Source organism: Choloepus didactylus, chromosome 4 (assembly GCF_015220235.1).
Source record: "Choloepus didactylus isolate mChoDid1 chromosome 4, mChoDid1.pri, whole genome shotgun sequence".
NCBI lineage: Eukaryota > Metazoa > Chordata > Mammalia > Pilosa > Megalonychidae > Choloepus > Choloepus didactylus.
In genome coordinates, this window is record NC_051310.1 from 92073095 (window position 1) to 92091165 (window position 18071).

Below are 18071 nucleotides of genomic sequence, written 5' to 3' on the forward strand. Positions count from 1 at the left end.
GATTTGATCTACAGCCAAGGGATTTGGGGTCCCATAAGAAGAAATTAGTCACCTACTGATTTAGAGCAAAGATGAGCATTAATGATCTCTCTCTCTCTTTTTCCCCAACTCTCTTTTATAGAGACCAGCAGCCATCTTTCCTTGCTGATGTGAAATCCATTTGCCTAAAGAGAGTGTGTGTATGTGTGTGTATGTGTGTGGGTAGGGGGGTGTCTAGATTTTCTCTTGAGGTCTTTCCAATTGGGCAATTCTGTTAGCAAAGCCAGATGTTGACTACAAATAGATTCAGAAGTGAAGGACAGGCTGGCTTCTATATTTTGTTGTGGTCTAACTTATTTCTTAGTTAATAGTCATTATTAACCACTGACCACAGCATAACAATGGACAGAACAATGGACAGAACACCATATGGATTACTTAAGAAGTGGAAGACATTGTCCCTGCTTTCAGGAAATTAGGAATAGAACATGCCAAGATGCTTCAACCCTAAGAATAGCTAAAATATATAGAGAGAAACACATGCAAATTAGTGTACTAAAAACTGAGTATTCTTTAAGACATGAAGAAAGCTATAAAATGTTTCTATAGGACATAAATACCTAAATAATGGAGAGATATACCATGTTATTGAATAGGATAAATCAATATTTTGAAGATGTAGTTCTTCCCCAATTAATATATGTTTGTTGTGTGTCCAGTCAAAAATCCCTTTCATGAAACAAGCTAATTCTATAATTCATCTGGAAAGTAAAGTGCCCAAAAACTGCCAAGAAATTTTGAAATAGAATAGAGGGCCTGCACTATTGAATCTCAAAATATTCCTTAAAGCTATAGTAATTAAGCAGTGTCACATTGGCAGAGGAACAGATAAATCGATCTGAACCAGAATAGAGATGTAGAAACAAACCCAAATATTTAATTGGGAACTTGGATTATATAAAAGACAACAATTGAAATCAGTAGAAAATTAATGTACCATTTAAAAATGGCATAAGGACAATTAGCTAACCTGTTAGGGAAACAAAATGAATTAGAACTTTATTGCCCATCATTTAACAAAATGAAGTATAATACATTTTTTAGACTATAGTAGTAGTAAAAGGAAATATTGGAGATATTTTTATAATTGGATGTTAGAATAGCTCTTTTGAAAACAAAATGCAAAACACAAAAGCTTTCAAAGTAAAAGACTAACAAATTTAACCAAAAAATATGAAAATTAGGTAAGACAAAAGATAAAATTAAAATATGCTGTAGACTGGGAGAAAAACAGCATATAAATTAAATAAGAAATTAAGTAATACCTACAAATAAGTAGAAGAAAGCCAAACAATATAATAGAAAAATTGACTAAAGTTATGAACTGACATTCACAGAAGACACAATCATAAATGATTGATAAACACAAATCAGAAAAATGCGTATTCAAAAAACAAACTTTTTATTTTTTTACCATAGATTGGATCAACCTTAGGAAAATACAAATTATAACGAGATTTTTTTTTTGTTTTGGGTTTTTTTTTTTCCACGCATCAGACTGGCCAAACTGTGAAAGACCAATTGTTGATATGGGTGAGGCAACGGGGACGTTATTGGTGGGAATGTAAATTGGTCCATCTTTATTAGAAGGCAACTTGGCAGTTCCTACAAACTGCAAAAATGCACATAGCCCTCAGTTTCCTTTCTCATCCTGTAGGCCCCTCATCAGTGGGTAGTCTAGGCGGGGCTGCTCCTCAGCCTGGTGCCAGGCTTCTAAGGAGGTGAAAGGAGAAGTTCCCCGGCCCCTTAGGGGGTAGGCCCAGACGTGGCCCAGCACTGTTCCACCACATTCTCTTGGCCCAAGCAAGTCACAGGCCAGCCTAGATTCATGGGAAGAATGACTCGTAGGGAAAGGAATAGGTGGAATTATTGGCAGCTGTATTTTGAGACAGACTACCACACAGGTAGTCAGAGCAAAGCATCCATGTTCCGTGTTAGCAGCATCTCTTGAGTGTTTATGTTTTATATAAATTTCAAAAGATTCTATTCTTTTGTTTCGCATTTCCTCCCTGACTTAGACCATGTGGCTGGGCACTTATTCTGGCTTCTGTTTTTAAATTTCTTTCCTGTTGTCTGTGGATAAGTTATATAAACAAACAAAAACAACTAGTAAAACCCCACCACTGTGCAGGAAGTAGAGTAGAAAAATTAAATTTTGCAAACCCTGGTGTTTTGTTAGTGTGAAGTTAATTAAAAACAGTGCTTTATCAGTAGGTGGTATTATCATAAAATTAGAGATTCTGTAACTCACTGTACACAACTGACCTTACACTGGACTGAGCGTCCCTAGTGATGCTGAGGCAGTCCCTTCCTAACACACACACACACACACACACACACACACACACCACACACACATACCTTCAGAGTTTTATCCCACCCCAGTTTGAGCATGGGATTAGGTGGGCTGGAAAGATAGAAGTCAAACACCAATCATTTTACAGCCAAATTCACATTATTGTGAGGTGCATTATTTTTTAATATACTTTTTTATATTTTACATTTTGTATATTTTAAAATATATATTTGAGATAAATGTAGATATAGATAGAATGATACAGCAAATGTGACAAACTGTTAAAACTAGTGTATCTGGGTATCTGGGAGGGAGGGTAGGGAGTTCTCTGCATGGAGTTTGTGTTATTTTTGTAACTGTCTTGTGAGTTTGAAAGTATTGCAAAATAAAAAGCTAAAAAAAGATATATTTGTCTGTTTAGATTTACTAAGTGGGCCTGTATTCTGTTCATTTCAGCACGTCTTCCCTAAGTGCTGAATATGTGCTTGTGCCCAGGGGTAGACACAAAGGTGAATGAGCCCTGGCTTCTACAGTTGGGGCGGGTATAAAGGCCATTTAAATTAATCAGGCTGCATGGGTGCTGGGTTGGAATGCTGCACAGGATGCTATGCCAGGGTGCTCAGACAAGAGGTAACTCCCCCGGCAACCAATTAGAAGTCAGTCTTGAAGGACAAGTAGTAGCTAGCCAGGAGAAAAAAAATGGGTGTGAAAGGAGAGAAGGAAAGCATTCCAGACAGAGGAAATAGCTTGAACAAAGGCATTTCAAATAAAAATAGCTCAGCCCAAGGTGTGTCTCCTTGGGGTGGAGTCGGGGCCAATGGTTCAGGCTTATTGGAACTTAGACAGAAAGAGATAAGCGGTCCTCAGGGTGTGGCAGACCTCCTAGGCCAAGCTAGGGCATGCAGTGGAGGGCCATGGGCCTGTCTCTGTGTTTGAATTATCCCTCCACTGGCAGCGTGGATGATGGAGTAGGTGGGAGCCAGACTAGAGGCCAGGAGGTCTCTTGGCTGGTGAAGATGGCTATTGCCAAGATTTAGAGGAGATGCCATGACCTTGAACCAGGAGCGTGGCATTGGGATGATCATACACATCATCGTTATATGGGAAATCTCTGAATAGCCAAAAGGAAAACTTATTCATCTTTTATCACATTTGCCAAGATTGTACGTATTCTAAACAAGATCAGAAGATAGTCATATGAAATCTATCCATTCTTCTAACCTCAGCATATTTCTATTTTTAATTTCTATTATGAACAAAATTTTTTTCAAACTTTCCTCCAGAAGCGATCAAGAGTTTGGTTTCTTGTGTCACTCACCTCCCCCCCATGCACAGTTTATTGTCCAACTTCCTTTATAATTTCTATATTTCTATCTTGTATGGTACCCGATTGGCCAATTGGCATTATTTTTATGTCACAAGTCTGCTTTTTGTTAGTTATAATCCACTCATCTCCTGTAAATGGCACTCATCTGCACTGATATTTGTACCCATGGTGCTTTGCAAGTGACTTCAAGTCGTTTAGCTCTTAAAATACTCTTTCTTCTCCTCCCACCCCATAAAAGAACAAGCTTGCCTGGAAACTGCCTTACTGAAGGTGATAGCTTCACTTCTCCTAAAGTTGTATAGATTTGATGCACTTTTTAAAAACAACAAAGAGAAGAAGAAAAGTGTAAATTTGGTTTAATTTAAGAAGGGCTTCTGGGATCAGCTGGTTTTGAAAGAAATGATAGGCATGACTTGGCAAATAGTTTAAGGTAGACTATTTATAAAACACTCATCACTGCGGTATAATACAGAGATAAAAGACTGATACCATTACCAGTTTTATATTATATGTGTAGTTTATTTAGGACGCAGGCCCTGGCCCACCATCAAACTTGCGTCAAAAGCCACTGCAGAGAAACCAATAGCAGCCTCAGTAAATGGGACCATCTTGTACCATGGTTGTGAACTAGAATGATTTGTTAATTGTCACTTGAAGCACCTTGTTTTCACAGTCATTAACTAGTATGTGATTTTTGCATTTCCTACCATGGGCCGGAGTCACTCCGTGTTTTCACAAAGGGCAGTTGTTATGGAAGCATCGTGCCTGGCTTGGGCTCACAAGCCTTCATCCTTCATTAAGCCAGCAAATATTTACACTGCTCTGCCCTTTGAGCACATTCTCTGGGGCAGACAAGGGAAACATCCATGAGGCACTCTGAGAAGTTTGGGGCCCTTCTCCAGGGTAACTGTGAGTGGCAGGATTTGGGTTAATGGGGTAACCATTGCAGCTGTGGCCTGTCTTGAACATTTAGTTAGCGTAGGCATTGTGCTAGCTATTTTTTATACCTCAGCTCTTTAGATAATGAGGCCAACCCTGTCAAGTAAGATGTGTTCATTGCTTTATTATGTAAATAACCCATGTTGAATTACTTAACACCCTAAGTTTGAAACCCTCTGTATATAAGCCTGTTAATTTCTAAAGCTAATCTGATGCAAGCTGCATTAATATATGGAGGAAAGTGGTAAATCATGTCATGGATGGAAGGTAAAAAAAAAAATTCTCATATTTATACTGAGTGTACAGAATTTGTCAAGAAAAAACTTAAATAGGTTGGAAGACATCTTCTGCTCAAAAGCTTTTCAGAGCATCATTCAAGGAACGTGGAGAAAATTGACCTCTCTTTCTTCCCTTTCTTTCTCAGATACATTCCACCACTGATCTGGGGGAAAAGTGGACATATCCAAACAGCCCTGTATGGGAAGATGGGGAGAGTGAGGTCGCCACACCCGTATGGACACCGGAAGTTCATCACCATGTCCGATGGAGCCACCTCCACCTTCGACCTCTTCGAGCCCTTGGCTGAGCACTGTGTTGGAGGTGAGCTAGTTTAAGTTGGATGTTTGAACCATCACCCAGAAGGACTAGTTAATGAGGGAGCAAAGGAAATGCTCGTGCCACCAGCTCTGTACCATTTCTTAGGAAGTCTGCTGAACTACATCACTAAGGAGCAACCTGCAGGGATCAGCTCCAACATGTGCTTACAAGGCACGGTGTAAAGCAATTCAGACAGCATTGGTGCATGCAGTTTTTTCCAATCCTCTTGTGAAATACAGAAGCTTGGTGTAAGGGGCCAAAGGTGGAGTCCAGCCCACCCAGGACCAGGCCTGTGGGTTGATGACAGCAACAGAGGCCAAACCTCTTCTAAGTGCTTTGTATATACTATTATCTCATTCAATCCTCACAACAACCCTGTGAAGTAGATGCTATTATCGACCCCATTTTACTGAGGAAATTGAAGCTTAGCGACGCAGTGTAGGTTGGTTTTGTTTTTGGCTAACAGTGGATAACAAGGGCTCTCAGGTGCCCTCCGCTTAAGTTGTCATGGACAAAAAGACTCTTTAAGATCATATTTTATCATGCAGGGGTCTGGGACATCTGTTTCTGAGAAACACCTACTCCAGTTTTCACTGCTGCGGGCATTTAGCCTTGCTCTGTCCAGCTTGCGCACTAAATGCTCATTATAAGATGCTTGGTGATGAGGACCTTGGAGGAAGTGGCATTAGATGCCAGCATTCTTTTGAATGTCACTCCTACCGGAGGAGACATGTCTTTTGAGTTCTATAGTATTCAAAGGTACCTAGTTTTTTATAGGAGGTCAGTAAATATTTGAGGGTAAATTCCAGTAAATATATTATAAGTCTTCATATTTAAAGCAACTAGAAATGCTGAGTAGCTAGAGATGAAGGTTTAATTTACATTCCTCCTGCCTGGAATGCCCTTCGCTAGACCTCTGTGTGGCTGCCTCCTTGTCAGCCCTCAGGTCTCAGCTCAGATGTCACCTCCTCAAAGGGACCTTCCCCGATACCCCTAGCTAGTGTTTCCTTCCCAGTAAATCCGTCATGTCATCCTACTTTATTACTTCATGGTCCTTATCACTCTCTAAACTTATTTGTGTGGTTATTATCCATCTCCTGGAATGCAAGACTCCCAGTGTCCGGAACAGTGGGCTCCCAATAAACAGTACTAGAAGGAATGAATAAATGAATTGGTTGGAAGTTCATGTGTTTATAAATCTTGTAGCTGGTCTTTCAAATATTTATATCTTTAGCATACCCAGTTAAATATTTTTTTCTCTTGTCTCTAATGCTTTTACTTCTTCTACCATTAAGGCACACAATTTAGTTTGACCACCGGCTCTTCTCTGAAATAGGACCAAGGTGGGAAATTGGAAAAGGGCAGACTTGATTCTCTGCTGTACTTGTTCAGGTCTTTCTATCACTTCATCCCCAGAAAGAATTGATAAAGGTACTTCTGGGGAAGTCAGTATTTGTACCCAAGAAATGCTCTGAGAAAAGCAGCCCTTTTTCCCTTGTATATATTTTTTTCTGACTACGAAAGAATAAGTACACATTTTTTAAAATTTGGAAAGTGCACAAACGTTTAAAGAAGAAAATAAGAATCATCCGTAACCCCACCACCCAATAGACCATTTCTAACATTCTGTTCCACTTCCAGTTCTATGCATTGTTTTTCCAAAATTTGAATTATGGTCCTTATATTGGAAATATTTTCCCATGTCATTAAAAGTCTAAAAGTCTTCAAAAGCATAATTGTGATGATTGTTTAATATTCTATGATGTGGTCATACCATAATTTAACTATTGTTGGGCATTTAGCTTGTTTACAATTTTATCACTTTAAATAATTCTATGGTTTGCATCCTCAATCATAAACTTCTAGGCAAAAGTCCAAGAATTGGAATTACTGGGTCAACATTTAGAAATGTTTTAAAATTTTTTATGCACATTGCAAAATTGCATACTAATTCACATATCCTTATCAACATTAAGAATTTTAAAATTGTTTTTATCTGAAATTTTGAAAGGAAAATTCATGCCTGATCAGATTTAATAACTAAACACTACTTTTCTTTTCAAGAGAAACATGTATTAACATTTTTGAATAGGGAACCCATACTCATGATAGAAAATTCAAAAGGTACTGAAGGATAAACAGTGAAAGTATAAGTCTCTCTCCCCCACACACCCTCCCCAAGACCCCCTCCGAGTGGTACCCACTGTTAGGTTTCCTATGCATTCTCCCATGTGTATCTGACTGTCCGCCAGTAATCAGAACTAGTGGATACATTTATAAACGTGGGCATTTTTTTCCCTCCACACAAATGGTAGCATATTATAACCCTCTTCTGTATCTTGCTTTTTTTCACATTATATATATTTTAGAGAACTTGCTCTATCAGTATATATAAAGATGTCTCATTATATTTAAGAACTATATAACATTTCATTATTTGGTTGTGCAATTGTTTTTTTAAGCAGACCCCTTCTTCTGGACATTTAGGTTGTGTTCAATCTTTTCCCATTGCAATCTATACTGCATATATATTATTTTATATATGGACAAGTAGATAAATTCCTGAAAGTAAAATTGCTGGGTCAAAGGCGTCTGTGCAAACACTACTTTTCATTCATTCATTCATACATTTCATTTGTTCATTCACTCAGCTAGCATTTAGCATGAGTTATATGCCAGACAGTGCTGGGAGTAAAAGAGAGAAATAAGTATCTTTTCCACCTGCCTCTTCAAGAATAAGCCAGATATTCTTAACTAATCCCAGGCTGGAACATTGCAGACCAGTGTTTCTCAAAGTGTGACCTACTGCTTAGTGCTGGTCCATGAATCATTTGTTAGCTGTCTGTAATGAGATAAGTACAGAAAATTGTATAGCAATTTGACAGAGCAATTGAATCTAATAATAAAAAATTGAGACTCATATTTTTTATTTCATTTTTCTAGTAATTAATTTTTATTGTATTTTCCAAAAGTATCTGTCAGTGACAAATTAGAACTTTTTAAGAACCAGTCCTTCACTGACACGGACAGCTCTTGCAAGAAGAGCAAGATATTCTTTTCCAGAGACTTGAGTGAAAGATGTATATTAACTTCTCTCCAATGATTCTCTAAGCTGGTGAAGTGTAACTGAGTCCACTGATGGGGTCATCATTTATTGGATACATCTGGTCTCTTTCTGCACCCTGTAGATGACATCACCATGGTCATCTGCCCTGGAATCGCCAATCACAGCGAGAAGCAGTACATCCGCACCTTTGTTGACTATGCCCAGAAAAATGGTTATCGGTGCGCCGTGCTGAACCACCTGGGTGCCCTCCCCAACATCGAACTGACCTCACCGCGCATGTTCACCTACGGTAGGCATGGGGCGTGGCTGCATGGCGGCCCACCTTTTTCTGGTTCTCCCCGAAATACACTGCCACTTCTGCTTCTGCCTGATTTTTGAGTTTAGAGCGTATGCCCCATGTACGAGGGTGAACAGGGGCAGAAGAGATGGCAGGGCCCATAGTTACAACAGCCACCAGTGCGTACTGGGCATTTGTCAGGCCATGCCTCACTTCAGCCTTCAAGATGGGCACCGTGACCACCTTCATCTCAAAGAGGCCAAAACTGAAGCTCCCAGGTGAAGGTCTTGCCCAAGGTCCCCTAGCACCCATGTGTGAGAACAGGGCTGGGAGTCCGGTAGGTGGGGCAGCATTAGCTCACAGCTCTCACCAGGCTGCTGTCGCCATACTCATTCCTCAGGTTTCTGTGACTGGCAGGCAGCGACCATGATCAAGCATGTGAATATTGGTGGGAAGGGAATCTGGCACATTGACAGCTCGTTGGATTTCAAGTTCCTTGAGAGCAGGAACCAAATCTCATATTTAGACAAATGCTCTTTGACTTTAATTGAAGCCACATGTTAGTTAGGGCTTTGCCTTCTGAGCTGCTCATTCTTGGTTCCTGCTGGGCTCTCCCTTCAGATTATGTATGCATGTGCACACATAAATAATACACACATAAAATGTGTGTCTATATCGACTCAAACTTTAGGGATGTTTATGACCAAATAAATTATGTTTTAATGGGAAACAACCTAAAACTGGATCTCTGATCTCACCAGAGCTGTAATTTTTATTTCCTCACCCTCCTATCCTGCCTTTATGTGTGTAAACAGTTTTTATTTAGCTGTAATCTTAGTGTGTATATCTCTGGTGATTTATTTAAATAACTTTACATTATATTCACTTGCATAAAATGAATATAATGACATATTTCATTTCTTTAAGGACCACGTTACTATTATTATTCTGTTAGTTTATTTAACCATTCCTCTTAGTAGGACATTTAAGTAATTTAAAAGTTTCAGCATTTTAAATAATGATGCTATAACTATCTTGTACAGAGAATTTCCTTCCTTTTCTTTAATGATCTCTAGGGAGTAGATTTCCAGGAATTGACCTTTTTTAATGCTCTTGATGCGTAATGTCAGGCTGCCCTCCAGCAAGGTTGTTCCAGGTTATGCTGCTGTTGGTAACATGCAAGGACGTTGTCTCCTGTGAGGGAGAGAAGGGGAAGGTAACAGGTGGGAGAATGAACAGGGCACCTGCTCTGTGCCGAGCGTAGCGCTGGGTGCTCCTTGCCTGCTTCCTCCTTTGCACTCACAGCCACCTCCTGAAAACACCCGTGTCACAGACCCCATTCTGTTCAACAGTTGATCAGTGCCTTGGAGATACAGGTGAATGTTCAGATTTACAGGTGACACAGGCACATGGGAAATAATGAGGATGTGGGAGACAGAATCAGATCCAAAAGGCTGAAATGGGTAGAATTTAACAAGCAAAAATGATGGGAATAATTATAAGATCCTGCACTTGGATGGAAAGCTCCATCTGTATAGGGAGCGGCTGGGTAGGCATGGCTTGGCCACAGGGCCCGGGACTGAGACTGGGGGTGCTGTGTAACAGCATGATGTGCTAACAGCAAGACCAGAAATGCTGACGAGGGCACTTACTGTGTGCTGGCCCCAGTGTTGGTGTGTTACATGGACCTGATCCCTTTAATCTCCATAGCATCCCATGCAACAGATACTAAAATTCTGATGAAAACCTGAGGCACAGAGAGGTTAAGTAATTCAGGCAAAGGCATGTGTTTTAGTTTGCTAATGCTGTGGAATGCAAAACACCAGAGATGGATAGGCTTTTATAAAACGGGGGTTTATTTTGCTACAGAGTTACAGTCTTAAGGCCCCAAAACATCCAAGGTAACACATCAGCAATCGGGTACCTTCACCGGAAGATGGCCAATGGCGTCCGGAAAACCTCTGTTAGCTGGGAAGCCACGTGGCTGGCGTCTGCTCCAAAGTTCTGGTTTCAAAATGGCTTTCTCCCAGGACATTCCTCTCTAGCAAGTTTGCTCCTCTCCAAACCGTCACTCACAGCTGCACTCCGTTCAGTCTCTTTGAGTCAGCACATTTATATGGCTCCACTGATCAAGGTCCACCCCGAATGTGCGGGGCCACACCTCAGTGGAAATATCCCATCAGTTATCATCTACAGTTGCGTGGGGCGTATCTCCAAATCCAAACATTCCAACTTAATCCCCACTATTATGTCTGCCCCACAAGATTGCATCAAAGAATATGGCTTTTTCTGGGGGACATAATACATTCAAATTGGCACAGCATGAGTCAGAAGAGCTAAAATGGGAGCCCGTATCTAACTGCCTCCTCCTCCAGGATCATCTGAGAGCTAGGAGAAAAGCAGGTCTACGTGGTCCAGAACCCCTCACCCCAGAGTGCTGTGTGGGGGGCTGTGGACAAAGAGACCAGTTTGGGAGGCATTACCACAGCAAGTCAGGGGAGTCTAGTGCTTGAGGGCTCAGAGAGTAGGCTCGGAGTAGCCTTGAGCAGTTGCTTAGCATCAGTTCCAGATTCTTCAGATGTAAAATGGGGTTTGCAAGGGACTTTGCAGGTAATTGAGCACCTAACATGCAGGAAACATTTATTAAAAGTTAGGGGTATTCTTCTTCAAATACCTGAAGGTCTGTAATGCTAGTGAAGGGTTAGCCATGCTCTGTGTGGCCCAGATAAATAAGGTGCATTCTGCAGGAGGGACCAGGACAATCAATAAAGAATTAGGATACAGTGACGAGCACTGAGAGTGAGGGGCTTAGTGAGCGCCCTGCGGCAGCCCAGAGAAACCAACTCGGCTCCGCAGGCGAGGGCTCTGGTTGGGAAAGGAAGGATTCTCCGAGGAAAAGCATTTGAACTGTGTCCTCCAAGGTGAGGTTGGGTTGGAGCTCGTAAATGGAAGGGAAGTAAGCCATGAGGAAGACAGTCCAAGCACAGCCCGTAAGGGCACCGTGTACTTGGAGGCTGATTCACTCCAGGCTGGAGAGCCTGACCCAGGAGCGTAACATTCCAGAGAGCTTCAGATTTCAAAAAATTTCAAAAAATAATTTAACTGTTTCCTTTTATTGTTGTTATTACATTTTGCTTCCTCAGAATTTTAGTAGCAAATTCCTACAGTTTGTTATAGCTCAGTAATTTTCCAGACAGACAGACAACTTGGAAGAGAGACGTGATTTTCCTGTCTTATGCTCTCTAGTGTTTTGTGTACCAGTACATCTTTTACCTGTTGTGGTGCAGCTTTTAACCACTGAGGGGATAAAGCCAGACAAATTTGATCTGAAAAGGTCAAAAATCCAGATTTCAGCCACTTTGTTGAAATCTGGACAATGAAGCATCTTCGGTAGCTTTGAGGGACTAGAGAGAGAAGGCACTGGTGTTTCCTGAGGTGTTGTTGATGTAATTTTTCTTTAAAATAATGTGTCCTTAATGAGTGTTTCTGTGGACTGGTGAATAAGGAGCAAACCCTCAACAAAGGAGGCCTGATACATGAGGCCACAGCCAATGTCTTGTTACATTTGACCAGTAAACTGAGGCAGCTCAACAATTAACATGCTAGAACTGAAAAACCCTCCATCACAGCTAATCAAGTATTTAATTCTTAAGTGTGTTAGCTGTCTGTAGGCTTCCTGTATTTCAGTTCAAATGTATTTGTTGGCTTTTGTTTTTATACCTGGTATCTTTATTAATTTCTAATTATTCTTGTTTTGTGGTATGGTCTGATAACTGCTAGTACTAACACTGACTCATTGCTTCTTCAGAAAATGCTTTTATCTCTTTGCCTGTTTATTTTTTCGGTTGAACTTTACAATTATCTTGTTGAATTTATGCCAAATTTCTGTCAGTCAAGATGGACTAGATTGTGCTGTGGAAACAAACAGCCCCCAAGTGTCAGTCGCTTAAAAACAAAGCTTTATGTCTTCCTCACACTACATATCCACCATGGGTGGGCCAGGGGCTCTGTGTCTATGTCACTACCTCCTGACTCCAGGACCCAGACTCACTGGAGCATCACTGGCCTAACAGAGTGCAAAGAGCTTGGCTCTTGAAGCTTCTACCCAGAAATAAGAAAAACTTCTGAAGATAAACTTCTGCTCATCATTTATTGGCCAAAGTACTTTACATGGCCAAGCCTAACTTCAGTGGGGTGGGAAAGATGCATCCCTCCCAGAGAGGGAAAGTGAATATTGGTGAACTCTAGCACAGTTTATCACAATTTTAATATAGAAATTTTAATTTACAAATTAACTTGGGAAAACTTAATTTCATAGTACTTTCTTTTCTTATCCGAGAACATGGTGTTTTCCCTCATCTTCCTTTATTTCTCCCATAAAAGACTTCGAGTTGTCTTTATATAGGTCCAAATGTGTCACCTTGGGTGCCCATTAGAATCTCCTGAGGAGCTTGTAAAAGATACTAATGCCAGGGCCCAGCCCCCAGGCAAAGGTGCAACCAGGGTTCAGAGCCACAGATACAGGTCTTATACGTCCCTTATTTCCCCTTCAGTTTTTTGGTTTTTTTTTCCTTTTTGACTTCTTACTATAGATTTTTCAAAATATACAAGAGTAGAGAGAATAGTACAATGAACGCAGGACAAACTCCCATGTATCCATCACCCAACCTCAACAATTAACCAACTGTTTCATCTGTAAACACCACCCCCCACCCCCCCCATATCTCCCATCAAAGATTATTTTGAAGCAAATCCCAGATATCCTATCATTTCATCCATTATTTTGGTGTATATCACTGAGATATGGACCCTTTGAAAACATAAGCACCCCTAAAACATATACAGCATGCTTTAATAGCGAATATCTAGTCAGTGCTCAATTTCCTCAATCGTATGAATTAATTTATTTCCTTCCTCCCTCCCTCCCTTTCTTCCTTCCTTCCTTCATTACAGTTTGTTCAAATCAGGATCCAAATCAGGTCCATATATTGCAATTGGCTGGCAGGTTTCTTAAGCCTCTTTTAAATCAATTTCCATCTATTCAGTCCTCCATGAAGGCTGACTGAGTGGGACATTGAAGTAGCTCTCCAGATCCCCAGGACATGCTGCAGCCCATGGCGTCAGGTTGCCTGGCCCCACCCAGAGCATGTGTGAGCACTAGGCACTGGCCCCAGCAGCCACCAGCTTCCTGGGGAACTCCAGACCTGCCAGTCTCGGGGCTGCCCGGGTTCTGCTTGGAAAGCGCTTCTGTGGTGTCTGCTTCGCTTCTCCTAGACACTTGGGTCTCAGTGGAGATGTCACCTTCCCTGAGAGTCTTTCCCTGACTCTTCTTCCTCATCCAGTGTTGCCCAATCCCTCAGTCTCTATCTAATCCCCCGTTAGTATTCCTTAAGCATTTATGACTTGGTGAAGTTATGTATGTGTTTACTTGTCAATTATCTGTCTCTATACCCCAAAAGAGAGACAGACCATCTTCTCACTACCTGCTGTAGCTCCCCAGTGCCTAGTACCCTGAGTGACCCCCAGGAAGTGCTCACTGCATTGGGGTCGACTGAATGCCAACTGAATGAGGACCAGGGTGACAGATATGAAGTGACCGATGGTAGGCGTAAGGCGATGTCTTACAAATCAGCACGTCTCAAACGGGGGGTGCCTTTGTGGCTGTGTGAGTTCTTCCTGGGCAAACCACATCTCTGTTGAACAGATGTCAGGATTTCCAGTCACTGTGATTACCCTTTTGGCCTTTTGACACTGTGGGTTTTTTTTAACATGCAATTTTACTGAGATATATTCACTCACCATATAATCCATTCCAAGTATACAATCAGTGGACAGTATCATCATTTAGTTGTGCATTCATACCACAATCAATTTTAGAACATTTTCATTACTCCAAAATAAAGAAAAAAATAAAAAAGAACACCCAAAACATCTCATTCTCCTTATCCCCCCTCTATTATTTGTATATATATTTTTGTCTTTATCTTATTATTCATCTGCCCATACACTGGGTAAAGGGAGTGTCAATCACAAGGTTTTCACAATCACATGGTTACATGATGAAAGCTATATAGTTATACAGTTATCATCAAGAGTCAAGTCTAAGAATTACAGTTCAACAGATTCAGGTATTTCCTTCTAGCTATTCTAGTACACTAGAAACTAAAATGGAATATCTATATAATGCATAAGAATAACCTCCAGAATGACCTCTTTGCTCTATTTGAAATCTCTTAGCCATTGAAATTTTATTTTATTCCATTTATTTTCCCCCTTTTTTTGTCAAAAAGGCATTCTCAATCCATCAATGCCAGGGCCAGGCTCATTCCTAGGAGTCATGACCCACGTCCCCAGGGAGACTCACTCCCCTGGGGATCAGGTCCTATGTAGCGGGGAGGGCAGTGAGTTTACCTGCAGAGTTGGCTGAGAGAAAGAGGCCACATCTGAGCAACAAAAGAGGTTCTCTGGGGATGACTCTTAGGCATAATTATAAGTAGGCTTAGCCTCTCCTTCACAGGAATAAATTTCATAAGGGCAAAGCCCCAAGATCAAGAGCTTGACTTATTAAATTGGGAGTCCCTAATGGTTGTGAGAATATCAGGAATTCCCCAGGTGAGGAAGTTTAATATTTCCACATTTTCCTCCAGTCCCTCAAGGGGACTTTGCAAATACTTTTTATTTTCTGCACAAAATACTCCGGGGTATATCAGGATATTACATTAACCTGTGCAGAATAACAGGATCTCTTTCCCTATTCTAGGTTCCATCTAATTACGTTGTTTAAATAAACCAACCATACAGCTTAAATTAGATAGTGTGCTACAGAGAATATAAATTTTGTACCAAATAAACATCTTTTAAATAACAGTTAAAACTCGGGAATAGATGTGATTGCTGTAAGAGTTTACAATCTATGAATCTTTACAATAAGCCTTATTGAACCTTCTGTATTCTTGCATTGTTAATTGCCCAATCTCTGTCCACGTTCTGTCCCCTGATAACCTATGTTCTTGAATTCAATTCTCAGCATTTGCTCATTATACTTAGTTTATATTAGTGAGGTCTTACAATATTTGTCCTTTAGTTTCTGGCTTATTTCACTCAACATAGTGTCCTCAAGGTTCATTCACCTAGTTGCATGCCTCACAGCTTCCTTCTTGCAGCCATTCAATATTCCGTTTTATGTATACACCATAGTGAAACTGTGATCTTGACCAGAAGAAAACTAATGCCCTGTATCCTGCCTTTCCTGGCACACACACCCCTCAGGGTTCTCTCTCTTAGAAAATTATAAAAGATGGCTTCCCATTTATCAAATCAACCGTGTTCCAAGCCACATAAGCATTAATCTCCTGTTACTGGACCTCTCTGCTGATGTTATTGGGAATTGCAGAAAGAGGTCGCTCCTGAACAGAAGAATTTCCTAAATGGATAATTGTGTATTCTTGTGACTTAGAAAGCCTTCGCGCTGCTTTTGAAAGATAAATTCATTTTGGGAAATCCTGCATGATTATAGTTACCATTTCTCTAGCACTAACAGGTGCCAGACTGAGTGTCAAGGGTCTTACGTCACATGATCCTCACTGCCTGGGATGTAGGTATTAGTATCCCCACTTGGCAGGTGAGGAAGTTGAGGCTTAGAGAGTACCTTAAATACCTAGCCTGGGGTCACACAACTAATTAGTGGTAGAACCAGGATTCAAGCCTATGTCTGTGTGATTCTTCACCCAAACTCCATACTACCTCTGGTTAGTGTTTCCTATTTTCCTGAATTTCATATTCAGGATACTGCTCATTATAATATAGAGGAGCTGGGGAATATCTGAGGATTTATAAAAAAAATTTTCCCCACTTCAGTGGTGGCAATCATTACTGTTTTGATCAATAGTGATCACTTATATAGCACTGGATGTGTGCCAGACACTAGCCTGAGTACTTTGCATGAACTAAATCAGTTGTCTCCCTTTTACAGATGAAGAAACCGAGACACAGCAAGGTTGAATAACTTGCCTAGATCACAGAGATGTTAAGTGGGAGGACCAGGTTTCAAACCCACGCAGTCTAGTCCTCAAGTCCGTGCTCTTGCACAGCAGGCTAGATTGCCTCTAGTGGAAAAGAACACATCCTGCTAATACTTCTCAGGAGTAAGAAAATAGTTCCCAATCATGCATTTCAGGTTGAAGGCAAGAGAGCATCCAAGACCTTCTCAGAGCCACAGAAATGGGCCTGGGGGGTTGGACACTGGCCTTTCATTTATCCAGCATCCTATAGGCATTCACGGGGCCAGGCCCTACGAGGACAATGCAGGCATGAGTGCGAGTCCCTGCCTTCAGGAGGCTCCCAGTCTAGTAAACAGCTCACTGGCTAGTGGCAGTGGGGGGAAGGGAAGGGGAGTCTGGGCACAGTCACAGTCAGTCTAAGTTTATTGGCTGGGTTTGTCCAAAAAGAGTATTTCCCAACTGCGTCCTTTTTAAGGACAGAGACCAGATTTTAATTTTTAATTTTCATTTTTGTAAAATTAATCTCCTACCTCTAGTTTATCACTAAGAGAGATTTGCTCAGGAAATGGCTACAAATGGAAACAGTCTGTATTTTAGAGTCCAACAGACAGAAATTTGAAGACCTATTTTACAAGGGATGCTGAAAATGTCAGCAATAATGATAAAAATGTGTAGTATAGAGTCCAGTGATTTCCAGTTAATGGCAGTGATTATTGTCTTAATTTTTCTTCACTCTAAACTTTATGTTTTCTGTGGGTCAGCATAGAGGAGAAAATGTGAGCATTTACTTGAAAGTTTAAATGACCTTGCCCCCACATCTGATTCATACAGTTAACCTTATATGAACATTTGCAAGGGCCAGTTTGAGAAGCTGTGCTTGTTGAGCATAATGTTCTTTCTTTTTTGAGCTCAGTTATGACTCTGTACACAGGGACAACCAGGCCCCCGGTGGTTATTTTGAAGGACACTGTGCTTGCTTTCCAGCTGCATAACCTTCAGTATTGACCTCCTTGTCAAATTTTTTGGGTCAGGGGCAGCGTCCCACACCTCCAGTGCAAAGCTACTGGCTTGCATATTCAGAATAAGCTCTTAAAATCAAAAGTGGCAAGTTATTTTTATTGTAGCACATGCTTTATTAGCTATGTTTTAACCTTCTAAAAATTATTTTAATTCTTAAAAATTATTCCTCAATGCTTGCCCCAGTATAGTTCATAGATTTTTTTAAACTAGAAAATATCCAATGTTTCCCTTTTGATAAATTAAATTACAAGCCAATTTTATGTTTTATTAGCTGAGCTGCCCAAAAATAAAATGTGATACATTAAGCATTAAGAACGACTAGTAGAACCCACAAGGGTGAAATTTATCAAACTGTCTTTAAAATTTCCTGTTGAAATAGGGTACTGTGCTATATCTAGACCAGGCAAATGACCCTATCATGTGGATGAGATCAATGAAAAATACTTGGATATGAAAGCTCTAGAAGTTTTGAAGATTTCTTGAAGCGTATTTATTATAAAGAGCTCAAT

At 40.6% G+C, this 18071-nt stretch overlaps 2 protein-coding genes across 3 annotated transcripts in view; one reads left to right on the plus strand and one right to left on the minus strand.

The window, feature by feature from the left end:
* The window catches only part of ABHD2 (abhydrolase domain containing 2, acylglycerol lipase), a 105821-nt gene that overhangs the window by 48917 nt on the left and 38833 nt on the right, over positions 1-18071 (plus strand). For both annotated transcript variants that reach the window (XM_037833012.1, XM_037833011.1), the window contains 2 exons: positions 5026-5201; positions 8387-8554. In XM_037833012.1, coding sequence (XP_037688940.1) covers positions 5026-5201; positions 8387-8554 — 344 coding nt within the window. The remainder of the gene's footprint in view (positions 1-5025; positions 5202-8386; positions 8555-18071) is intronic.
* RLBP1 (retinaldehyde binding protein 1) overlaps positions 9625-18071 on the minus strand; it is a 63934-nt gene continuing 55487 nt past the window's right edge. The window contains exon 9 of the mRNA XM_037833017.1: positions 9625-9736. The gene's annotated coding sequence lies outside the window, so the exon portion shown is untranslated. The remainder of the gene's footprint in view (positions 9737-18071) is intronic.